Source organism: Patiria miniata, unplaced genomic scaffold, assembly GCF_015706575.1.
Source record: "Patiria miniata isolate m_02_andy unplaced genomic scaffold, ASM1570657v1 HiC_scaffold_14, whole genome shotgun sequence".
NCBI lineage: Eukaryota > Metazoa > Echinodermata > Asteroidea > Valvatida > Asterinidae > Patiria > Patiria miniata.
Window position 1 is genome coordinate 13339268 of NW_024037052.1, and position 25887 is coordinate 13365154.

Sequence of the window (25887 nt, forward strand, 5' to 3'; positions counted from 1 at the left end):
CCAGTTTCAAAGGTTGATGTGTCCCACAAGTTTCACCTTTGACCCCGTCAATCAATTACAACTCGACGACTGTTTTGTATAACGGAAATTGAGACATAAAACAGTCTCGAATACATTTCAGTTGCTACAAACATTCAAAATGGCCGCAGTCAACAACGAGGGTCGGCGCGGGAAAGTATGCCATGAAAATTCATTATATTGTTGGATATGAACAAGATATTTTTATTTGTAAGAGTTGCTTTAACTATTGAAAATCCGGTAATCCTTACTTTTAGGACCCCTTTCCTATATAAGGTTAAAAGACTCACCAAAACAGCTGACTATGACACTCAAAAGTGACATTCTGATATTTATTGACACATTTGAACATTTGGCAATGACACCTCTTGAATATCAGCAGGTTTGATTTTGTAGAAAGAGGGCAGGGTTTTGATTTATGAGGGGTTAAAGACGACGATGACAAACAGAAAATAAATTTAAAAAGCAAGATGGCGAACTGCAAAAAAAGGTAGGAAAGTCACATTTTCTTTGAAAGTGCTTTCAAAATTATAACTAACAGTAACAAAGTATCATGAGTTTGTCTGAAGAAAAAATACTTCTTTAGCCTGCAAAAGTCACTTTGGTACTGGACAGTCATCTACAAAAGTCAGTTTTGAACAGAACTCGTACAAAATATAGGTGTCCTAAAAGTAAGGATTACCGAAAATCCAGTGCTTTATTTTCTGAGACATAAATTTGGAATGCTCATTTCGACGGGTAGAAAACGGAGAATGAAAATAGCGAACTCTAAATCATTTGACATGCTCCATTTTCATTCACATGTAACGCTGGAGGCATAACCTGTCCGTTAGAATGTGGTAGCAAGAGACCCTAAAAAAATGGCCTCTCAAAAATTGTTCATTTTCACCTCTAATATCCCACCCCAGAGTTCATTTAAATACCTCATACATTCAGCAGTCATTTACGAAAGCCTAATGATCGACTTGAAACAGACCACACAAAAAAATGTGAAAAATCTTGATGATTTCGGTGGCTTGTCCGTAAAACAACGCCAGTTCCAACGGCTGTTGTCCATTTTGTTTTGCTAATTATGTAAATGTATGCATCACGTGATGACATCGAAAAAAAAATCGTAAATGACTGCTGAATGTACGAGGTATGTAAATGAACTCTGGGGTGGGATATTAGAGGTGAAAATGAAAAATTTGTGAGAGGCCATTTTTTAAGGGTCTCTTGCTACCACATTCTAACGAACAGGTTATGCCTCCAGCGTTACATGTGAATGAATATGGAGCAGTCAGCTGGAGTTACTCAAGCTATAAATCAGTGTGCACGACGGACGGAACCGTACCTGCACGATAATGAATGAATTAGGCCTACTTCACAATGGAGGCTATAGTTTTTCGAATACATTTTCTACATTTGTTTTTGGAAAGAATTCCATACTGGGCCACCACTCAGACCTCCTGCACTAAGTCTATGGGCCATGACAGAAAAAAGTTAAAGTAGGGCCTATTTTCAGAATTTTTGCACTGTTTCTTCATCAAATTTTTGGTAGGCTACTTTTCAGGTCATTATGAGTGGTGGCCCAGTATGAAACTCTTTCCTTGTTTTTGATGTGGTTTGAGGTAGAGAAAGTCATAAGAAACATTTTAATTCAAGTTTGGATTCCGTACGATTCTGCAAAGCAAAGAAAAAAAATTGGTATCTAATTTAAGCAGGTATTTTTTGGGGGGAAAGAAATGTGTACAGTCTAGTAATAGTATTACTAGTAGGCCCTATAATGTATAGGTAAGCCAGTAAAAACTTGGGTGCGCAACGTATTTGTGGGATAGACATGATACAAATTGGATTAACAAGCCCATGTGTGGGCGCGCCGTGACGTGTTGTGCATAGCGTACTGCAAGGGCAAACCGATATAAAAGCGGCACTTGTTTTCAATTGGCCAGTAAAGTCAATAAATATTTACCCGATTGGAAAGATTTTTTAGTTGTTGAAAAGTTAAAGAACTATACTGCTGACCAGTGTACAACACAGTGCAGACCTGTAACAGTACGCCTTGCCTACCTGTGTGCGATGGGACTCAGTTTTGCTGGTTTTGCTTAAGGTGGAACTGTGTTGATTTCAACACGGATAGTTGAGACAATCAATCACTGAAATTTAAGGAAGGAATGTTGCAACCTGATGCTGCTTTTTTCTTCATATATCATCTCAATGAAGGTCAGTAATTGCAAAAATGATGATAAGAGTTAAGACACGAATCTGGGACTGAGAAACATTTCCAATTTTGTTAGGAAATACTTAGAAAATGTTCTTAACTCTCCATAGACTTTGTACACAACCGCCAAAGTAGCATCAGGTTGCAACTTTCTTTCCAAATTCAACACATAGAAAGTCTACATAGGCACACTGTTATTTTCAAGATTCAGGTAAAAAAACCCCGCTGTTTGCATACTAATTTCTCAACTTCCATGTACTATTTTCTTATCCTAGCTGAAAAAGACGGAATCAAATGTCAAGTTTGCAACTGAAACCATGGCAACGGGTAAAAGTGGACGTGAGGTGAGCTCAGCAACATCTTTCAGTGCAACGAGGACAAAGTTTCTACATAATCCCGGTGTTCCTATGGCAACTGATGATGAACGACTTAAGTTTGAGGTAAGAAAATGAAGGAATTACAAGAACTGTAGAATTTTTCTTAATCAGTCACCAGTTGCCTTGGGATTATTTTTGCCGAGTATTTCGACTTTCGCAAAAGTCAAAATTTTCCAGCCAACTTCTGATATACAGCCAAATGCCACAAATACTGATTCGCAAGAATCATTTTAACGATATTTGTTTGATATTTCTTGCCGAAACCTCATATACAGTATACAGTGAAATCTCGATAAGTCAAACCTGAAGGGAACAGGTTCAAAATTGTACTTCAGCAGAGTTTTGAGTTAAGCAGGGCTGTACATCATTGTTCAATACTATGGAAGGGAATGGATTCTTTGTTTGACATAACAGTTGTTTTTAGTTATCAGAGTTTGACTTATCGAGATTTCACTGTATGTTTCAATACTCCGGGGTGTGCACTGGAGCGTAAATTGTCGAACAATAAGCCTTGCACAGCGGCCAATTCAAGATCAACACACGGTCCACCTCCACAGACTTCACGGACTTTGTGTGTGTGTACAAAAGGCACAAGGAATTGGCGCGCTTAGACGTCACCCAGAGGCGAGTCGAGGCAATCTTGACATCTTAAATCGTCAACCATGCCTGTGTATAAAAACAGCCAGTGTGTGTTATCACGTCCTCTGACACCAACTGGTTAAGCTGCTGTCCAAATTGGTCTGAAATTTAAAGGTGAAATCTTTAAAATCAAACTTTGTGCTACAAAATTATAAATTCAGTTTTCCCAGTAACTTATGTGCAGAAAGGGGAAATTTAAGATGTTATGGACTAGGGCCTCTCAAGAAAATGACAAAACGCATCTGTCATGTAATTTTATTTGTATAAGTTAGGAGGTTTCATTGTTTGTCAAATAAAACATTTTTGTGGACAGCCACTTTAAGAGCTTCCATGAGCAATTTTAGCACTAAATCTGTCACACATCAGCTTATCAGCTAAATTCATACAAACATGATGTTCATAAAAAAGTTGTTACCTCAATGTTAGTGATCGCATCATTTGAATATTCCATCAAATCCGAGTGTCAATAATCAAATGCTAATTTGTTTGAAACGGCACAGCACTGCTGTATTTGAATTGGGGATTATGGATCAAGACACTGGATCATTTGTACTCCAAAACAGACCACCAATTTATTTAGAGTAAAATGTAAAAGTAAAATCAATAATTGTCACTCAATAGATTCAAAACAAGCCAATGAGACCATCGTCGGTTTCAGTGGTATGAAATGACTGAGAATATTTCTATTCCCCTGGATGGGATGCTAGTCCATCGCAGGTTACTCCCCCCAGCTAATGCCGGTACTCATTTATACTCCTGTGTGGAGAGAGGCAAGTGGGGGTGTAGTGGCTTGCCCAAGGACACAACGTATGGCCAGCAGCTGGATTCGAACCCCTGACCCTCTGATCAGGAGTCACAAATCCTAACCACTAGGCCACACTCCCCCGATATTGTTTTTTTTTGCCTTAATTTATTTACTGAAACCTTAATGGATTTAACCCTTTTCCATATGACACACTAGCTCCTCTAAAGATTCCAATTTTTTTCCTGCAGTTGGAGAACAAGGATAAGACCAAGGGGAAAAAACCCAGGAAGCGACGAGAGAAGTCAGCGAGTCTAGATCCTTATGAAACGGAAGACAAGGAAACCAGAAGATTGAGGGAACTCCGAGAGGTAATATTTGAGAATCCTGTCCAGCCAGCCCAATATTCCTCGGTTTTAAAATTCATGATTAAACCTCCAAAACTTTGCATCTGAGTTCTCAAACATCAAAGTCAAGTCCAGGATTAAATATTTCCATCATAATTTATAATAAATAATTGTGCGAGTATTTTTTCTTCACAGGTCCTAGAGGGGCCAGTTAAAGTCCTCTTTGTGCTTGACCGACTCACCGACCAACTCCCCAACGGACTCCCCGACCGACAGACTTACCCACTCCCCGACTCCCCGACCGACTCCCCGACCTACTCTCCGACCGATTCACCAAGCGACTCCCCGACTGACTCCCAGAACGACTCCCCGACCGACTCCCCTCCCGACTCCCTCCCGACTCTCCCGACCGACTCCCCGACCGATCCCCTGACTGACTCCCTGACCGACTCCCCGACCAACTACCCGACCTACTCCCTGACTGACTCCCCGACTGACCGACTCCCCATCTCCCCAACTCCCCGACCCACTCCCTGACCGACTACCCAACCGACTCCCCGACCGACTCTCCCTGACCGACTCTCCCCGAACAACTCTCCCCGACCGATTCCATGACTGACTCCCTGACCGACTCCTTGACCAACTACCTCCCCTACTCCCTGACTGACTCCCTCCTCGACTGACTCCCCCTCTCCCCAACTCCCCGACCCACTCCCCGACCGACTCCCCGACCGACTCTCCCTGACCGACTCTCCCCGAACAACTCTCCCCGACCGACTCCCCAACTGACTCCCTTACCAACTCCCTGAACGACTCCCCAACCGACTCCCCGACCGACTCCCCGATTGATTCCCCGACTGACTCGATCCCTGACTGACTCCCGACTGACTCCCCGACTGACTCCCAGACTGACTCCCGGCTGACTCTCGGATTGACTCCCCGATTGACTCACTCCCCGACTCACTCCCCGACTGACTGACTTGCGAATTAGACTTGCTAAAGTCTGTGACTGAATTACTTTCACTTGTGAATTGAATGGATACATGTATCTCACTGACTGACTGTCAGTTGTGAATAAGACAGGTTACCTATCTCACTGATTGGCTGTCACTTGTGAATAAGACTGGTTATCCATCTGACTGACTGTTACTAGTGAATTATATTAGTTTCCTATCTTCCTGACTGAATGTCACTCGTGTATTAGACTTGCGTAAGTCTCTAACTGATATGATAAATGTGCCTGCAATAACTCAAGTCTCTATGCGTAGGATGGAAGTAGATTTTTTTTTTCATTTCTACCAAGTCACCACTATAACACATTACAATTGAATACAATTGAATAGAATTGTGTGTGCTCTGTGACCAGCTTTGCTAGGCATGCCTAGTCTTTTTACTTTATTAACCTATTTTCCTTGCATGACAACATATGATTTGGGCTAACTCCTAACAATTGTTCCCATAATCTTTGCATGCTTCGTATTTTGGACGCCGCTTGTTGTAATAAAACAGTGCATTCATGCTGGGGAGAGTAACAAGGATATTCATGAACGCTTGAAAACCCTGATGTTGGTAAGATATGACTAACAGGTATTGAGTATGTGTACATGTGTTAAAAAAGGTTCACAAAACTTAAAGATATAGTCCATCATTTGTAATCTGTGCATTCTGTTCGTTTGAAGCAACAAAAGTGTTCAAAATTTAATGAAGGATACTGAACAACTAACCAGATGAGGTTTCAGCTCAGCTTCAGCTGTATATTCCGAGAAAAACAGTATTCTAGGATCTCGATTTCAAATCAAAAGTTGTTGAATCATGTTTTGAATTGTTTTGAATTGCAGCTATACGCGATGTCACACACTGATCTGACGAATTATAGCAACCGCGTGTGCGTCGTGCCAATGCTTGCACGCGCTTTGCCAAATTACAAAAGGAACTACTAATTTAAATTTTCTTAAGACGCACCGTTGGAAAGGCCTTCTCTCGTTGATTACTTCAAAATGACAGCTTGCCAGAAAAAATAATTTCACAGGGAGTTTAGTCCCCTTGCTATCTTTCAACCAAGTATGTTTTTCAACAATAATTACGCCAGTTTCTTTTCGGATGGCTGCAAATGATGGACTATAGTTTGAGGGCTTTTCACACTATCCAAAATCTCTGTGTTTGACCCCAGGTCCAACACAGAGATTTCAGGAACCTGTTTCTCAACTAGCAAGAATCCAACACGACTTCTACATGGGTCCTGCAGCTGGTTTCACGAAAAAGTGCGTAGCTGGTGCCATACATAAGACTTATGCAACAAATTTGTTGCGCAGCTAAAGGCCCTGTCACGCTGTCACGTTCTGGCATGGAGTTCGTACCGCGATCAAGAAAATGGCCTTGAACGCGATGAGAACGCAGATGACGGCGTGGGGACTCATTGATACTAGTTGAGGACTTCAGAGGGACTCCAAGGACTTCGCTGAACGCCAAACTGCCACGTTCATTTTGGACATGCACAAAACAAACGCCGCGCCTCTGCGTTTTGATCAGAACGCTGCAAGGACTCCGCGCAAACTCGCGAACGGCCGTCACGTACTGGCAACGCGCAGACAGAGGGGGAGCAACGTCGTGAGAACTCCATGGACGTGCATGGTGACGCAGAGTGCGTGGTAACAATCGCCATGAATCCTGCGTCTTCATGACGTTTCATTACATTTTTAAGAATTTCAACAACGCAATATGAATGCCATGCATGGACGTGAGAGTGTGACAGGGGATAATAACGGCGTTTTGGTTTATGATAGCTGTTTGTGTATGAATCTGTTCGTTTATGAAACAGATGTTGGACCACCTCAGCCCGCCATTTTGAAAATTATTTTGTCCGTTTTTCTTCGGCGATCACAGTTTGTTAGTAAAATAGGTAATCTTCAGTCGCTATGCCACAACTTACGCCACCCAAAATGAGTTTGGTCATTGCTTAAGGTTTCGTGAAATCGGCTGCTGCAGTCTAAAAAATCCAAAGAGGTCTACCCTGGTAGAAAATGTCAAATTTACAGCTGACCTGCTTACACATCAGTTTTAGTGTGAACGGTATGCCTTGCCTTCCTGTGTTTTGATGGGACGTGGTTCTGCTTACAGTGCACCCATGTTGATTTCAACACAGGTAGATGAGACAACAGTGTGAAAAGGTCTATAGATCACAGAGTCTGTTCTAATACTTCATAACATTGTAGTTATTGGTGGAGGGTGTTTTTCATTGTCATTTTAACTTCTCTTATAACACTTTTTTCATACTAACAAAGTTTACAAATGCATTACAAATGTGGAGGGCGTTTATTGTTAAACATGTAATGCGTGGTCTGTTTGCATTTCAGCACTTGTTTAAAGTGGAATTTAATGCTAATATTGAGTTATGTTTGGGTTTATCGGGAGGAGTTTTCTTTATTTGGAAAAGTCAATCTGGGGAGGTTTTTGCGAAAATTGTTACAGTTGTTCAAATTCATGTAGCCTGTTCAGTGTTGCACTTGTTTGGATTGCATATGACCTTGAATTTTTTTAACAAGGATATAAAGGCCATTAATTTCAAGGCATTTGCAACAAAATTCCAAATTTTTATGGGTGGCAGGTTGCGAATAAGGGCGCCATTACCTGGGTATAAGCACTAGAAAGATCACATTTATTACATCATTTTAGAACCGTCACTTTTAACATACAGATTGTAGAAATGTAATTGTTGAGATGTAGTGAATTTGCACCAACTTACATAACCCTTAGGTTCACACACTTACATCAATAACCTTAGGTTCACGTCATTTTATACCCCCATTGTTACTAGCGCTCACACAGTTCAGGAATAAAGACTTTTGTTTTCTTGCATTGTTTTAAAGGGAATATACTTCATTTACTTTTGCTGTAATTTTCAGAAATGGATGGAATTGGGGGGTTGGAAATATTTAGCAAATATAGTTACACTGACTTTTTTGAGGTTTTGGGTTCGAAAATGCTATAATAACCAAGAAAAACAATCATTTTCCTGTAGTCTGGTTCCCTGACTCCATTTAAGAAGAAACAGAGCAGTTTACATACATTGGGGAATTGTAAGGTCAGGGAACCAGTCTAGCTGGCTTGTACCCGTTCATAGGTGTGTAATCGATTGCAAACAAGTGCGATGGTCAACTGGGGCCAGTATTTGAAAAAAGCCAGTTTTTTTCCAACGCTGGTCGGCCGATCAGCGTTGGAAATTGATACAAAAATACCACTTTTCTTGAAAATGACAGTATACCAGGTGCCATGATTTTACAGGATGCTTTACACTGTTATTCACTAACAGTCCAGCAAGGTATTTCAAAATGATTTGGTAGTTTTATTTTTTGATGTTTGCAAATGTTGTATTTTCCCTTTAAGGACTCATGTGTTGGTGACTCTTTGACTCGAGTCGATTTATAAGAGATTCGAGTCAAGTCAAGTTGTTCGCTCGCAGTGACTCGAGGCCAGTGAAGTCAGTTGTCTGTCATGAATCAAATCGAGTCGAGTCAACAAAATTGCAATTCCAATTGCCACTCTGCTTTGATGCCTCAGTGTTATTGCAGACATGGTACACATCCATGGGCGTCCCAAGGGTGGGGGGGGGGGGGGGCGGAGCCAAGGGGGGGCGCTTGCCTCCCTGAGAAAGCAACAACAATAACAACAACAAAGGAGAAAAAAAAAGAGAATAGAAAAAAAAATGAAAAAGAGATGAGAAGTTATATTTGCTATTAATTTAACCATTTAAGGACGGGGTGTAATGGGGACATTCCTCCACACATAGAGCAAGTGGCCCGCATGACTGCACAGCCTTTGTGTGGTAGCGGGACTGCACAAAAGCAGCAGCTGTGGAACTACCCACTAGCCGTGTGCCACGGCATACCACAGCTGGCAACTGCATTCCAATGAGGATTAGCGGCCGCGGCCATGACCGCTTCCCGTACGCATGGGGTTAATACACATTTAACAAAATGGGCGTTTGCAGGGGTGTCAATGGCGGTGGGGTGGGCAACTTGAGAATATGCTAGTGAAAGTACAAGGATTTGGGGAATAAATGTGCTTTGCCCCCCCCCCAACAAATCCTGGCGACACCCATGTACACACCCATCAAACAAAGTGTAAATGATGTGTTCGAAACTCTGCTTTATTTTGTCGCACTTTGTACTGCACTCCTTGTACATATAGTTTAATTGATGTCAGTTAAAAATTAAAAAAGTGCCGGTGATATAATTATGCTATGCAAATTGTTTTTAAAAGCCACTTGGTGTTTATCGTCAACTGTATGTTTTTATTTTGAAATCCAGCGCCACGTGCGCGTTCTAGATGATTTGACTAAGCTGCGGAACCACTACTACGCAGTCTACATGAACAAGCTGAACGACAAAGTAGAAGACCAGAGGAGAGAGATTCAGAGAAGGACAGATCAGCTGAACCGAAGGATCCTCAGGAAAGAACTTCAAGAGGTAAGGCTAAGTGAGAGAGCGATAAAAAATCTGCAAATAGGGTGAGCGAAGTTGGGCTAAACTATCCGGGTCGTTAGTGTGACATCATCTCAATTCAACCATGTGTATGTCACATGGTGTAGCGTAGCACGAATGGAACCGGAAGTTAACACAACTCGAGCGTTTATCCAATTGGGGCTAGTTATCAGTGGTGCACTGATACACCGTGCCCTCTGGAGACATGCACACAATAGGGAACAAAAGATTGTATACGTCTCCACAGGGCAATTTCTATAGATGAATACGTCTCCACAAGGTTTTCACGAAATAGATATATGGATTTTACTCAAAAATTAGGAATTTCCAAAGTATGTTGATCCGTCGTAAATGGAAGAGTTTTAGAAAAGGGATATTAAGTCCGAATTTCAGCCAAGGAAATTAATTCTGGTTAAAATAAGAGCATTTTGAATCTACACTTTCAAACCCGAAAACTTTACTACACGAGCACAGAGAAATGTCTCCACAAGGATACACATTTCAGTATGTGTGCGTGCTTGTGTGTGACGGACCGGATATTAGGGAGGTTTCGCAAGCTTACACTTACGTTTAGCTATTCGTATCCGTTTTTTACTTCCGTGTAGCGAGCGAGATATGCATGTCGTCTGCACGTATGACGTCATATGCCACTCACTATCCGCTAAACGTGCAGACGACACGCATATCTCGCTCGCTACACGTAAGTAGAAAACGGATACGGATAGCTTAGCGTAAGTGTAAGTGTATCCGTTCGCTTGCGAAACCTCCCTATTACTATACCTCATACATATTCATGAGCAAGAGCTGAATTCGTACTGGTCTATTCACCATCACTTGTCGGATGCTAGTTGCACACAGGCGATGATTCACACACAGGGTAAATACACATGCGCAGTCGACTATTGCATGAGCACGGGTTAGCCTTGCAATAGTTTACTAAGCATGCGCTCAGAAATTTGAGCTAATCCTCATGGAAGCTCTGAAATCACACATGAAAGTGGCTTTCAACAAAAGTGTGGAATTTGATAAACAAGAAAACTTTGCAACTAATTAACACCATGGACACTTTTCATAATCTACTCGAAAATCTGAGTATACAGCACTGAAAAAAACTGAATCTTTCACGCAAGCCTGAGACAAGTCAGTAGTAGTATTAACTCGGAGAAGTATTTGGATGGCAATAGCTCATGCGATTTATAGCTTGTTGGTCAACATTATCTCAATGCCAATATCAGGAAACTTGTCTTGTTGTAACTAGCACTAGACTTGTCCCCGCTCTTAAAATCATAAAAAAAAAACCAAATTAATGTGAAAACAATCAAATGTGGCAGCAATATGTTACCATTGAGCAAGAACTTTGTCTCAAAAATTTCTCTGCTTTGGCGTTAAATTTCCATGCACAGTGAACAAGATACCATTGATTAGTATTAGTTTTCAAAGCCTGGTTTCCATATCGATATTAAGCTTATGCAGACTGCACAAGCAGTGTGCGGAACCTTCGTCTGCGAGATTGTTTGCGTCTGTTAGGGTTGTCAGTGACATTTCCGGATGAAATGTTTCCATATTTGTGCATTGCAGTTTAGGTCTTGTTTGCGTTATTCGCTGCATTTCTTACGTTGATATGGAAACTAGGCTTTAGGATGCTTTAAATGCATTTTAAGTTTGGTGAAATCGATCCTGGGGTGAGTCGTGAGTAAAGATGAGTTACTCTTCCTGAGATCAGCCCCTGGATTGTTTCCTACGAATGGGACTTGAATGTAGATGGACATTTTTCTTTTTGTTTTGGATTGATTGTGTAGAAGAGGGAATCACACAAACTGAAGAAACGGCATGAGAAGTCGTCCCTGAATCATGACAATACCTTCCTGGAAAACCTTCCTCGGACCAAGCTCCATCAGGTAAGATGCTAATTTCCATACATCGGGGATATTTCTTCTGATTAGTCTAGCTTTATCACTCTCAAAAATGGTATTATGCTGATGTCAGAAAGTAGATTAATAACAAGTTTCATTACTTTTGTGCTGTGTGCTTTACGTTCGTCACATTTAGAGTTGAGAGCAAGCAGATCTTATCCCACTTTTTTGATGCAACAAATTGTTCTGCAGATTATTCCCAAGGGCAAAATCACAAATCACACTAGGGCTGTCCAGTTTCAAATAATTCAGTATTTGATTACTCGAAAGTGCATTTGACCGAATATTCGGATATTAAAAAAAAGCCAGTTGCAACTGCATGCTGCGCTGGTAAAAAGTTGCACGAAGAGTGCGCCAGTCAAAAGTTGCGTGCAGCGATCGATATGTGGTGCTGGAGTGTGTTGCGCAGTAAGTTTTTTTTATAACTGTAAAACTTTTTACCTGCTAAAAGGATGTGAACAATGAGCTGCCATTGACAAACAAAAGTGACCGTTGACCAAAAAAGTGGCACCTGACAAAAAAGCACCGCAACTTTAAGAGAAAAAAAATCCCAGTTGTGTGTGTATGTGCGTACCGTAATTTTCGGAATATAAGCCGCGCGGCGTATAAGCCGCAGCACGCAAAAATTTGCAAATTAAGATTTGAAGTCGGCGTATAAGCCGCATCGGCGTATAAGCCGCACCAACCACAGCAGTTCAATTTTGTAAGGCCTCCAAATTCTAGTCAAAATGCTCTGAACCAGTTCCATTTACACTACGAAAGCTATAAAAGGGCCACAAAAGTTATATCAAATCATTGACAGTCGATTACTCTTACAAACAAATATGGAAATTGATGATGAGAAATAAAAAACGGGAATTGCTGCTGGCTGGCTTGTCAGTGAGCCTGTGGCTGCGAATGACATTATTTTCCCCCAGCACTTGAGAGAGTATGCAACCCACCATGTGTTGTCTGACTGGAGCGCTACAAATCCTGCTTTGTGGCAACAAATGCTGAGTTGTTTTGTCCTAAACTTAAACAAGTCCGTTTTTACAGCAAAACTTATCAAATTGTTGTGATTACTAACGAGTAGTAACGTCAAAAATTCAAGTTTGGATCGTAACTTTCTTCAAAAACAGTCAACACGATGCTGAGATTTTTATGGACGAATCCATTAATTTCGTAAGGGGTGATTTCACCCCTGTTTTGAGTTTACATCATTTCTTGAATACCTTTCAAGAAAAAAATTATATTGTGACAACAATAATTGAACAACTGATTATCAAATAAAGATATGTTTCAAACTCCATAAAAAGTATTAGTTGTCGTTTTTCTTTTTTAAACAGGGGAAATATTGGTAATTATTGTTCCCAAGAAAGTACACCCCTTTATTACCACAAATGGTGTGGTCCATGGGGAATCCATGCAGCATGCATGCAGCATCACGTACGTACGGCCGGTTGTCGATGTCCAAGGGACAGCTTTCACTAGCCGTACTTTTTACCGCTGTGTACCTTTTTGTGGGACGTGCTTTCGGTTTGTTAATGACTTTCTTAATTGATAATTATTTCAGCAACACATCTCTTCTTGTACCAGTACATTAAATACACATGTAAATGTCATTTTTGGTGAGCTGTGAAGCAGATGCGAGCCTATGTAATACCAATTTCCGTCCGTCTGTCCGGGCGTCTGTCCGGGCGTCCGTCCGGAAGGGCGGATGGACGGACGGACGTCCGTCTGGCTAGAACGGACGTCCGCGTTCAGATAAAAATGTTGAAGTTTTTGGTTCTAGTTAACTTGGGGAAGAAAATTAAATGCAGTTGTCATGTATCATCTTTATAACTTCAGTATGGTATGGGGTTGGAGTAGGGATGGGGTTGGAGTAGGGATGGGGTAGGGGAGGGTGGGGTGGGGGGGGGTGGGGTGGGGTGGGGTGGGGTGGGGTGGGGTGGGGTGGGGTGGGGTGGGGTGGGGTGGGGTGGGGTGGGTGGGGTGGGGTGGGGTGGGGTGGGGGTGGGTGGGGTGGGGTGGGGTGGGGTGGGGTGGGGTGGGGTGGTGGGGTGGGGTGGGGTGGGGTGGGGGGGGGTGGGGTGGGGTGGGGTGGGGGTGGGGTGGGGTGGGGGGGGTGGGGTGGGGTGGGGTGGGGTGGGGTGGGGTGGGGTGGGGTGGGGTGGGGTGGGGTGGGGTGGGGTGGGGTGGGGTGGGGTGGGGTGGGGTGGGTGGGGTGGGGTGGGGTGGGGTGGGGTGGGGTGGGGTGGGGTGGGGTGGGGTGGGTGGGGTATAGGGTTGGAGTTGGGGTTTGTGTGAGTAGGATGAGTAGGGGAGCTAGGATGGGTGGGGCGGGGTGGGTTGGGGTGGGGAGAGGGGTTGGAATACGGGATATGGGGTGGGCGGGATATTGGAATTCGAGTAAGGGTTAGGATGGGGATGTGTAGGGTGGGTAAGGACAGATAAGGGAAGATAGGGTAGGTGGGTGTAGGGGGTTGGGGTAGGGGAGGGTACGGGTCAGGGGAGGGGGAAGGAGATAGGGATTGGAGTTTGAGTGGGTTGGGATGTGTAGGTGATAGGGTGGGGATGGTTAGGGGAGGATGGAATGGGTGTGGGTAGGGGGTTGGGTGGGGGAGGGGGCGGGTTGGGGATGGGGTAAGGTTTTGGGATGGGGAAAGGTTCGGGGGAGGTGGTGATGGTGCTGTGTCTACATGTACATGTATACCCATTCTTGTTCTGCATTTGTGGCGACTACACAAGAGTTTTCCCATGGTACTACAAGTATGGGGACCAGAAGACACTGTTGGGGCTGCAAAAATCCACAAGTGGGTCCTAATTACCCTAACAATGGAAAACTCCCCCATAATACAGTGACGGCTAACCTATATACATATGTATTTATTAGGTAATCTGTTAACTTTTTATGTTGACATTTAAAAACTGACCCCTACACCTAGGCACATCAACAAGAATCCTGATCCCCTTCCATCATGCCCATCCTCAACCCTACCTTCAGCCTCCCTTCCTGCCTTGGACAGCGAGCCATGGCGGCTTCGCCGTTCTAGTTATTCTTCAAGTCTCGGCGTATAAGCCGCCCTGTGTATAAGCCGCAGTAAAAATTTTCATGGGCAAATTCAACGTATAAGCCGCGGCTAATATTCCGAAAATTACGGTAGATTTGTTTGTTTTCAAATATCAAACCGGCAGAAAGCTTTTCGCATTTTCGGTTGATGATCGAATATTCGACTATTTGGTATATTGGGGATAGCCCTAAATCAAACTTATTTATCAGAAGTGTACCATTTGTACTTTTTTTAGACTTTTTTTGTAAGTTGAAACATAGAAAAAGGTAAATGACATTTCTCAAAACTCTTGGAAAGTAGCATTGTTCTGTTGTAAGAGTCGCAGTTAATAACCACTGGTTAAGACTCACCCGTCCTCCAAGTTAGACTTAAGAAGTACAACAAGCTGTCTGATACTCTCCTTGTCTCCAGATCATTTGTCTGGAGGAGAAACTCATGAAGGAAGGAAAGTTCAGGACGATTGAAGACTTGGAGAACTTCTGGAGCGACATTGAAAAGCCAGAGAACCTCCAGTTGCTGTTTGGAGGCGGGGAAGCACTGACGACTGGGGGCTATGGCACTCATATTGGCTCTCAGGAGGATATCCATACAGGTGGGGTTAAAGGAATGCCTATGAGAGCAAGTGCCCGTTTGAAATCACAAATGTGTTTCAATGGTGTAGTGCTCGTACTCGAGTACGTATTTTGGGTACTCGTGCTTGTACTCGTGCTTGTACTCGTACTCGTACTTGTACTCGTACTCGTGCTTGTACTCATACTTGTACTCGTACTTGTACTTGTACTCTTACTTATACTCGTGCTTGTACTCGTGCTTGTACTCGTACTTGGACTCGTACTCGTACTTGTACTCGTACTCGTACTTGTACTCTTACTTATACTCGTGCTTGTACTCGTACTTGTACTCGTACTTGTACTCGTACTCTTACTTATACTCGTGCTTGTACTCGTGCTTGTACTCGTACTTGTACTCATACTTGTACTCGTACTCTTACTTATACTCGTGCTTGTACTCGTGCTTGTACTCGTACTCGTACTTGTACTCTTACTTATACTCGTGCTTGTACTCGTACTTGTACTCGTACTTGTACTCGTACTTGTACTCGTACTTGTACTCGTACTTGTACTCGTACTTGTACTCGTACTCGTACTTGTACTCGTACTTGTACTCTTACTTATACTCGTGCTTGTACTCGTACTTGTACTCGTACTTGTACTCGTACTCTTACTTATACTCGTGCTTGTACTCGTGCTTGTACTCGTACTTGTACTCGTACTTGTACTCGTACTCTTACTTATACTCGTGCTTGTACTCGTGCTTGTACTCGTACTCGTACTTGTACTCTTACTTATACTCGTGCTTGTACTCGTGCTTGTACTCGTACTTGTACTTGTACTTGTACTCTTACTTGTACTCGTACTTATACTCGTGCTTGTACTCGTGCTTGTACTCGTGCTTGTACTCGTACTTGTACTCGTACTTGTACTCTTACTTATACTCGTACTTGTACTCGTACTTGTACTTGTACTCTTACTTATACTCGTGCTTGTACTCGTACTTGTACTCGTGCTTGTACTCGTACTTGTACTCGTACTTGTACTCTTACTTATACTCGTACTTGTACTCGTACTTGTATTCGTACTTGTACTCGTACTCTTACTTATACTCGTGCTTGTTCTCGTACTTGTAATCGTACTTGTACTCGTACTCTTACTTATACTCGTGCTTGTACTCGTACTTGTACTCGTACTTGTACTCGTACTCGTACTCTTACTTGTACTCGTACTTGTACTTGTACTCTTACTTATACTCGTGCTTGTACTCGTGCTTGTACTCGTACTCGTACTTGTACTCTTACTTATACTCGTGCTTGTACTCGTACTTGTACTCGTACTTGTACTCGTACTCTTACTTATACTCGTGCTTGTACTCGTGCTTGTACTCGTGCTTGTACTCGTACTTGTACTTGTACTTGTACTCTTACTTGTACTCTTACTTATACTCGTGCTTGTACTCGTGCTTGTACTCGTACTTGTACTCGTACTTGTACTCTTACTTATACTCGTACTTGTACTCGTACTTGTACTTGTACTCTTACTTATACTCGTGCTTGTACTCGTACTTGTACTTGTACTCTTACTTATACTCGTGCTTGTACTCGTTCTTGTACTCATATTTGTACTCGTACTTGTACTTGTACTCTTACTCGCACTCGTACTTGTGCTCACAAGAAAAAATACCCATACTCATATTCGTACTCATGACAAAGTACTTGTACTCATACTCATACTCTTGCAGATGTTCTTACGCAAGAATTACAAAAAAAAATTAAGAGCTACATGCAGGAAAAGAATCAGTCTTCTACTGTTTGGGAGGCTTCTGCATTTGTTTAATGCCTAGTTTGATAGCAAAAAAAACCTTGAGAACACGTGCACCATTGAAATATGCTCCTACTCATGGAAAGTATTGTACTTGTACTCATACTTGTACTTGAGTACATTTTTTGGGTATTCGTACTCGTACTCCTAGAAAAAAAATTGATAGCAAAAAGCCCTACAAAACAGGTGACATGTTGAAATTTGCTCTTACTTTTGGAAATTTGCTCCTTCATACTTGTACTCGTATTCGAGTACATTTTTTGGTACATGTTCTTGTATTTGTACTCATGGGGAAAAAATGCCTTGTACAAATTGTACTCATGACAAAGTACTCATACTCATACTCGTACTCGTACTCATGGAAATGTATTCGACCACAACACTGATGTGTTTACCACGAAATGATATTAGATAGTATGCAAATATTGACTGTTTTTAGTGGTGTGATAAAACTAGCCTCCCAAAGTGATCCATGGAGCGTTCTGGTTTCCTGAGGCGTAGCCGAGGGATATGGAACGCTACATGGATCACCGAGGGAGGCTAGTTTTACTACACCACTCAAAGCAGTCAATATTTGTTTCATAACGCCTCACCCACAGTTTCTGCTTGATTTTAAGAGATAACCAATTCATTTAACCAAAGTTCAATTAAACTGTACTTCTATTTCAATATGAAATTAGTTGACAATTTCCACTTTGCCAAACTACCCCGGCATGAACTGTATGAACCCAACTCTGTAGCACGTGGGAACAATGTGCACACCCAAAGGCTTGTGCACACAGGCCTAAAGCATGTCTGCACAGGCCTCTACCATGTGCCGTGCCACAGTCACAGACAGGCTAAAAACAAACAGTTCAATCATGAAGATATAATTACAGTAAGTCATCATCCCCCATCCATGCTTCATATCTCGTTGAAACTGGAGCCACATTTTCTTTCATTGACAGAGCCCTCCCTGTGTAACAGTGTGACGTCATCATTGACCTCTCTCAATCAAGAGGACGGACCCACAGACACCTTCACCCGAGGCCTGTCCCAGATCTATGAAGACAGCGAACCTTCTCGCCCAGGCACTAAGACAGGCGGAAGCCAGAGCTGGGCGGTTACCCAGCAATTCAAGAAGGTCAGTTATCAACAGGAACCCAAGTCACTGTAGCCCTGAAATGGCCTGCCTATTAAGCCGCCCTCGGGTTGACCGGGCGACGACACAGAACAGTCGGGGACTGACTTTTCAGGATCAAGCTACGCCTGAGCTTCGGACTTATGGAACATTCTAGTCGCCAATTTTTTTTTGAGATCTGAGTGCAACTGTGAGGATATTTAGACGATCGGCATCAGTCGGTGCTAAAAATATCAATAGTCGCAAGAGTAGAATATTTTAATTTCTGCACCTGAACAGAACGTGGTCCGGACAGGCGGGAATCAATCGCAGTCGACCTGTGTGCAGTTACGACATGCTGCGCTCATCCGGATCATAAATTGTCGTCACGTTGTAGGTGACGTGAGCATGGTTGTGATTATTTTGTGTTGAGGTGACACATGTTCCACCAGAATCACACGATTTCTCAGTTTTGTGAACGGACCATGACTTTTGTGCTTGATGCCGACGGTTCCGTCGCAGCGCAAGCAAATTGCGGGTCGACCTGAGGCCGGCTTCATTCACTGTAGCACCCAAAACTGCCCAAGCGCTCTCACGGTAGCGCCCAAAACTGCCCAAGCGCTCTATGGTTGTATTAATTCTTCAGTGAATAAACACAATGTAACACAATCTAGTACAATGGGTTAACTTGCATTCATTTCCATCAAATTCCATATATCGATAAATGAGAAAGAGGGGTCATAAGAAATTCAGCCTTTGTTAGTGTCGCAAAACTTTAATCGTTTGTCTTCCTTTGGAATGTTCCATTTGGACCATGCCACAATCCAGGATCTAGTTTCATAGAGCACGAGACCTCGGCACTCCACATTGGTGGTTATGTCATGTGACCTTTGATGTTTTTAAATCATCTGCTTCTTCAATACTTTCTGACAGGTGGATAAGGCAGGCAAGAATGGTCGTAAGATGACCTCACCGAGCTTGAAAGAGCAAGACCCAGATCCAACAGTACAGCTAGGGAAGGTAGATGCTATAGAAATAATCCCTTTAGCTTTAAAGATGTTTTTCCCATGTTGCTTTTGGTTTTCACCTTGAAAAAAAAACATGATTCCTTTTCTAAACTGCTATTGTTCTAGTAATACAAAAAAATTGTATGAGACATCCACTGAATGTTTTTTTGAATTATTACTTTACAAGCCCACAATACTTCTTTCTCGCTGGTTGAAAATTAATCGAGAGAAGAAATAAAATCGCATTCATTGAATAACACGGGGAATTAGCTTTAAGTTGAATACTGGATTATGGCCTATCAAAAAATCACTGTGCAGTAGGCTGTCACAAATTAGCTGATTCTTTCAAATGACCGTAACTTGATTATAAGAATTTTTTTCCCTGCATAAATGAAATGAAGGTGATGTTGCCCGTGTGCAAAGGTGCCGAGGCTGATGGCCAAATCCAGAATAGTCCACGATAAACAAAATTGTCAAGAAACAGGCCTACTACTTCACATCTAACTTTCATTTCCAAATGAGTTTAACGTCCTGAATGAAGATGGCCTGTAATTGCAGGTGGAGTTCCCCCAGCTTTCCTGCTTCACCATGGACCTTGAGCCTCCTAAGGAGGACCCTGAGGCAATCAGACTGAGGGAGGAGTACCGTCTTAAAGCGAGGATGAGGGATTATGAGAAGAAAAGAATACAGAAGATGTACGAGACGTCACTGACACACCAGGCTGCTACACAGAGGTAATGGGCTACATTCCCCTCCCACTTGCTCGTAGTGCACAGCAGTTTCTAATAATTTCGTATTTGATTATTCAAACCTGGATTCGATCGGGTATTTGAATGTTCCAAACATGCCGATCAAGTTTTACGTGTGCTAGGCAAAATTGCATATGCCAGTCGGGATGGGCACGCAATCAGGATTGTCTAAAAAAATGATAAATATTGGAAGCAGGTGACAAATACATTTGTTGGTTTTGTTGACCTCCTAGTCAAGATCCCTAGAGGATGTTTCAGGAGGAAACCAACCAAGTACCAAGTACCAAGTTTGTTCTTTTGCTGTACTTTGCTGTTGCTTGCACATGTAGTAAGGCCAAGAAAAAACTGACAGTGCCACCCAGCTTACAGGGCCACCTCACTTACAGGGCCAAATTTACCCACTCACTCATAATTTCAGTGTAACAGGAAGACTCTCAATCTGCTGGTTTTTGTTTGTTTTTATTCTCCAGAATATTAGGCAAGAATGCTGAGTTCCTGGATGTACTGCGGGGTCCCAGCTTAGCTGATGTGGTCAATGTACGTATCAAATCCTCATATCGCAATAGTGGTTTTTGATGAATTTGTGCTGATAAAACCAGAGCAGAATTTGGTTTCAACTTTGCAAATGATGTCCTAAGTGGTAATAAGTTTTCTTGTGGGGGGGGGGGGGGAAATATTGGGTGTTATGGAAGAAAATGTAATGTCCATGACTGAGCCAATTAACCACAATATCTAATTCATGATTCAGAGAAATGATACAAAACTCCCAGTCTGTAATCTCCTTGACCATCACCAGATTATGGATGCATAAGATTTGAAACGTATTTTTTCAGGCTTATTTACCGAGCTCTTAAAGTACAAAAACATTTCTGATTTGTAATGTCCGTAACGCTGGAATTGCCGTATTAGGTCGAACAAAGAAATTCATTGAGTTGGATTTGAAACTTCAACCGTCAAAACACTGTTCTAGTTCTCTGCCAACTGAGCTATTCAGCCCTATATCAGTGGTTTCTTAATTTAACGAAAACAAATGAGGTAGAGAGTTCAAAAATAATTTTAGTTTCATCACATTAAATTAATAAGTCTTATTTAGAAATCACTAATTTGTATGACTTCAGGCCGAAGCGACAGCATCCTCCAGTGACTGTAACTCGGACATTCTTGTTGACGACCTCGGACTGGACAGGCCACTCCTCGCACTGACAATGTCAGGAGAAGATTCTTCCAGGTCTCAGAGACGCAGACAAGGGACGGAGAAGGATGGGGGAAGGAATTCCCATGGCGGGTCCACACGGCAGAGCTCAGCTAGCTCCACAGGGTCACAGTCTAGGTAAGTACTCTGGTAGATATACAGTTATTTCTCATTAACTCAAATTCAGATAACTCGAAACTCTGTTTATCTCGAAGTAATACTCCATTCTTGTCAAGAGAATAGGATATTATGTACATGAATACCCCCCCCCCCCCCCCCCCCCCGTAACTCGAAATGCCCACACTGGTACCTCCGTTGAATTCAAAGTTTTGTTCGGCCAGTCCATAAGAAACTGCAGCCTAACCGCCAGAAAGAAGCGTAAACATCATCGCGAAACCTTTTTTTCATGGGTCATACTGCCCAACGACTTCCTCTTTTTACTTGGGGATATGCTGCATTGTGATCCGATTCCAGCCTGTGACCGCAACAAATCCTGGCTTTCAAGATGCCCTGATCGCTACCGCTGGCCCAATTGGAACCCGCACGCCGGCAGTCCAATCACTGGCTCTTTGCGGTGGCCATGTGACCGTATTGGAAACCAGTGAGTGTGCACGTGAGTTATAGCCCGAATGCTACCTCTGGCCCTGTTGCAGCTGGTGCGCCCTCTATTGATTAAAGAGGACCAGCTATGTGACCGCGCCACATATCAGAAAACCCCGAGCGTGGTGCGAAATAAACGACACGAAATAAAGATTTGTTACACACAGTTACATAATTTGAGTGGTTTATTGTCATGTTTTAGCTAAGAACAATATGAAATCTGAGTAAAACGATGCTTTGAGACTAAAACAATACACCTGTAGAATGAAAACCAAAAGGAAAGTGTGCCAGATAGTGTGTCGGGAACTTTGCTTAACTTGAACTCCAGAAATCTGGACACCTCAAGTTTTTTTATCCATTCCTTGAGACTAGACTTAACGGGAATTTACTGTATGTAGTTTTTGTATTGGGTTAAGCCTAAATCATGGTACACTGATTACGCATATATATGTGTGCATTATAGGGCGAGCCGTTACCGCGTTATGGGGACGTTTTTTTATTGTTAGGGTACTTAGGACCGAGTTATGTGGACTTTCTTCTTTCCCCACAGCGTCTTTGGTCCCCATAATACCATGGGACAACACATGCGAAGTCCCCACAATGGACCGATCCAGTAAGCACCGCCCCATGGTGTTCTGACCAATCACAGCCATGATCTATGTCCGACGTTCGTGCACTAAAGTCCGACATGCGTGCACGCACGTACCATGCGCGCGGCAGGAAAATGCAGCTTGGCATTGGAGAGGAGCACGTGTTAATTTGCCCACGTGTGCAGTGGGCGGGGCTTACTGGATCGGTCCATTACAGAACAAGAATGTACGAACATACCCATATACACAGACAAAGAAAAGAGTTTACCAATATTTGGTTTCGCAGCTGTAGAGGAAGCGATTTTTCCTTGCTGGTATTTCTGAAGATGAATCATTGCGTGCCATGTGATTCAGACCATCGATGTTCCAGCTTGTGTTTTCGACTCGATACATGATTAGAAAACCAGCAAGTCGGTATGAGTGCTGCCAGGGTCACATTTGACTGGTTGTGATTTCCTGCTTAGGGTCACGTGATTTTTATATATGGGACTGAATTTCATCTTTCTTTCAATTTAAGTTGAAACACAGCTGGCTTTGTGCATTTTTGGGCCTTTCCAGATCAGAATATTGCTTAAAGGGAAGATACAACATTTGCAAACATCAAAAAACGAAACGATCAAATAATCACGAAATATCTTACTGGATTGTTAGGGAATGACAATCTAAAGCATCCTGTAAAGTTGTGGCTCCTGGTGTGCTGACGTTTTCAAGAAAAACTGTATTTTTCCAACGCTGGTCGGCCGACCAGCGTTGGAGAAAACTGGCCTTTTTCAAAAAGTGCTCCTACTTTTTTATATTTAGTTCGTCTGCATTTTCTTTGCAATTGATTACACACATGTGAAGACTAAAACCCTGCTAGACTGATTCTCTGATCTTACAATTCCCCAAAGTCTATACATTTGTCCGTTTTATCTTAAGTGGGGTCAGGGAACCAGACTACAATAATATGATTGGTTTTCTTGGTTTTTCCAGCATCTACGAACCCAAAACGTGAAACAAGTCAGTGTAACAATATTTTCTATAACATACTAATTCTCCAAATCCATTTATTTCTGAAAATTGCAGCAAAAGCAAATGTTGTACATTCCCTTTAACAGCATCCTGAAAAGTCGCTGAAAAGTGGACAATTAATTGAAATCTTAATAATTACAATCAGCACAACCTCAAATGTGGTACCATATAACATGAGACAACAAAACCTTTCAGTTGAGTGGTGTGCCGGTATACATTTTTTTGTCACAAAGCCTGGTTCTGTGGCTAATATTATGGATTTTAGGTGGTCATTTTGGCATTTTTTCACATGCAAAATGCAAACTTTGTTATTGCGAGTGTTTGTTTTTAAGGCAGAGAGAAAGGTTCATGTTTTATAATAATGACACACACAACTTAGAAAACCACGATTCAGTTGTTTTTTTTATCACATTTGTGAAGTTGATTTTGGCCTCATAACGTCCGTAATGCAATCGAACGTAGCGTCCATAATGTTTCCATAACATCAAAGTAGCTTTTTGTAAATTATGTCATTGATGTTTTTATAGAGTGAGGCAAAAAAACAAAGAAGAGTAATTTCATAAATTCTTGCAAAATTTTTTACAGAGGTTTATCAATGTGTACAGAAAGTCACACCAAATGTCAGAATGTGTAATGTCCGTAACGGTCATTTACAGTGCTTGTGTCTCCTTAATTAATTCAGCTATACACTACATAAACCACGCCATGTTATACATTAAGGTCTAAGCTAGACCTCTTTCACTGCATATATTTTATTTTGTTGTTTCGCATTGGTCAGTACTCAGTAGGCTCTGAATGTAACATCCTTAAAGAGGGAATTGCCCTGAAAATATTGTCAGTAAAGTAAAGCCAATGTGGCCCATCAGGCTGGCTTTTATGTCTGGTCTGAGAATATTTCTATTCCCCCTGGATGGGATGCTAGTCCATCGCAGGTTACTCCCCAGCTAATGCCGGTACCCATTTGTACTCCTTGGTGGAGAGGGGCAAGTGGGGGTGAAGTGGCTTGCCCAAGGACACAACATATGGCAAGCAGCTGGATTCAAACCCCTGACCCTCTGATCATGAGCCACAAACCCTAACCAGTAGGCCACACTCCCCCCATTGCCCTGAATAAGATACCCAAATTACCTTGACCCCATACCTCCTTTATCCTTCATCGAAATTCCACCAGATGGATTTGAAGGATTGTGCAGGATTATGCAGAGTAGGGTCAAGTCAGTGCAGTACTTTTCAGGGGTGGGGGTTTCAAAGAATTTGTAAATAATGTCCTTAACAAGGATGGATTTTAGAGGATTTTGGATGGTTCCTCTTGCAAAAAGCCAAGGGGGTAATAGGTGGACTTTCGTCAGGGGATCACCAAAATTTAGTTTCAATTTCTTAACGTTTGATAGCCATCTTTCCAAGGTGTGGCTTAAGCCCAAGTCACACATTCACGGTTTGGATCTCCACGGTTTGAATTTCGTAATAAACCATAGGTGGTTATCCGTTATCTTCCTTGGGTATTCATGGAGGGGCGACGAAGTTTGAAACTGTTCATAACTTCCGTGGTGAACAGTCATGAAAATTAATCCGTAGTGCAACCGTGGGACATTCGTAGGACAACCGTACTTATTCGTAGTGTTATTTGTGGCTTTATTAGTCGTGCATATTCTTGGAGATTCGTAGCTCATTCGTGGTAGAAATCTCTACGAATTCGCTACGAATGTCCTACGGATATGCCCGGATGTGTTCGGGTTCTGCTAAGGTTGTACTACCAATATCCACGCTTTATTCGTAGGAGAACCTTGGTCATCCGTGACCCAATCGTAGACAACCGTGGCGTAAAGTCATTATTTTTAGTAATACCGTCGATATTCTTCACCAATCTGTCTATATTCTTGACAAACCGTGCTGTACTCGTAGAGAAACCGTAGGACTGTCGTGGATATCCGTCCTGAAACCATAGTGCAAGTTGATTTCTCAACGAACCTCGACGGTTCATCGTGATCGATTGATTCTTGGTAAACCGTGGATATTCGTAGCTCCAACCATGAATGTGTGACTGGGGCTTAATAGAAAATCCACGTATTGTCTTACATTTAGGCAAAAAAAAAAGTCTCCAGTTTCTGGTATGGAGCTTGCCCAAAAAGTGGTGCGGCGACGCGGCTTTTTTTTTTTTTTACCTGATTTTTTTGCTTCAAATGTCGACTGATGACTGCAAATGGTGCCCGACTAAACTTAGTGCAAATAAATGGGAGTCCAGAGAGGCCACATCAAGCTTATTCTCGACCATAACCCAATCTAAAAACACGTTAAAATTGTGCAGCAGCAGGATTCCAGTCAAACCAGTGAGTTTGGCGGTTTTGAGACATCATCTTTCATTGAAAACAAAACTTTTTCATTTTGCCGACGCGCATGGCTACGGCGAGGCGCGCGCATACCAGAAACCGGAGACTTTTTTTTTTTTGCCTTAGGGATGATTTTTTTTTGAAAAACCTGTTTGCACGTGTACATGACAG

The 25887-nt window shown here is 42.4% G+C and overlaps 1 protein-coding gene across 3 annotated transcripts; it reads left to right on the forward strand.

Moving 5' to 3' along the window:
• Positions 1-72: 72 nt before the first annotated feature.
• Positions 73-21446, forward strand: LOC119722149. 3 transcript variants are annotated; one of them, XM_038192195.1, is made up of 12 exons: positions 73-175; positions 2494-2658; positions 4228-4347; positions 5833-5892; positions 9630-9788; positions 11603-11701; positions 15178-15358; positions 18089-18264; positions 19174-19260; positions 19806-19981; positions 20467-20533; positions 21115-21445. In XM_038192195.1, exons 1-12 carry the CDS (start codon positions 140-142, stop codon positions 21328-21330), a joined length of 1542 nt encoding a protein of 513 aa, XP_038048123.1. In that variant the 5' UTR covers positions 73-139; the 3' UTR covers positions 21331-21445. The 3 variants fall into 3 exon arrangements, with proteins under 3 accessions (XP_038048123.1, XP_038048126.1, XP_038048124.1); XM_038192196.1 differs by having other exon boundaries at positions 157-228; positions 21115-21446; XM_038192198.1 differs by lacking the exon at positions 5833-5892 and having other exon boundaries at positions 21115-21443.
• Positions 21447-25887: the final 4441 nt, after the last annotated feature.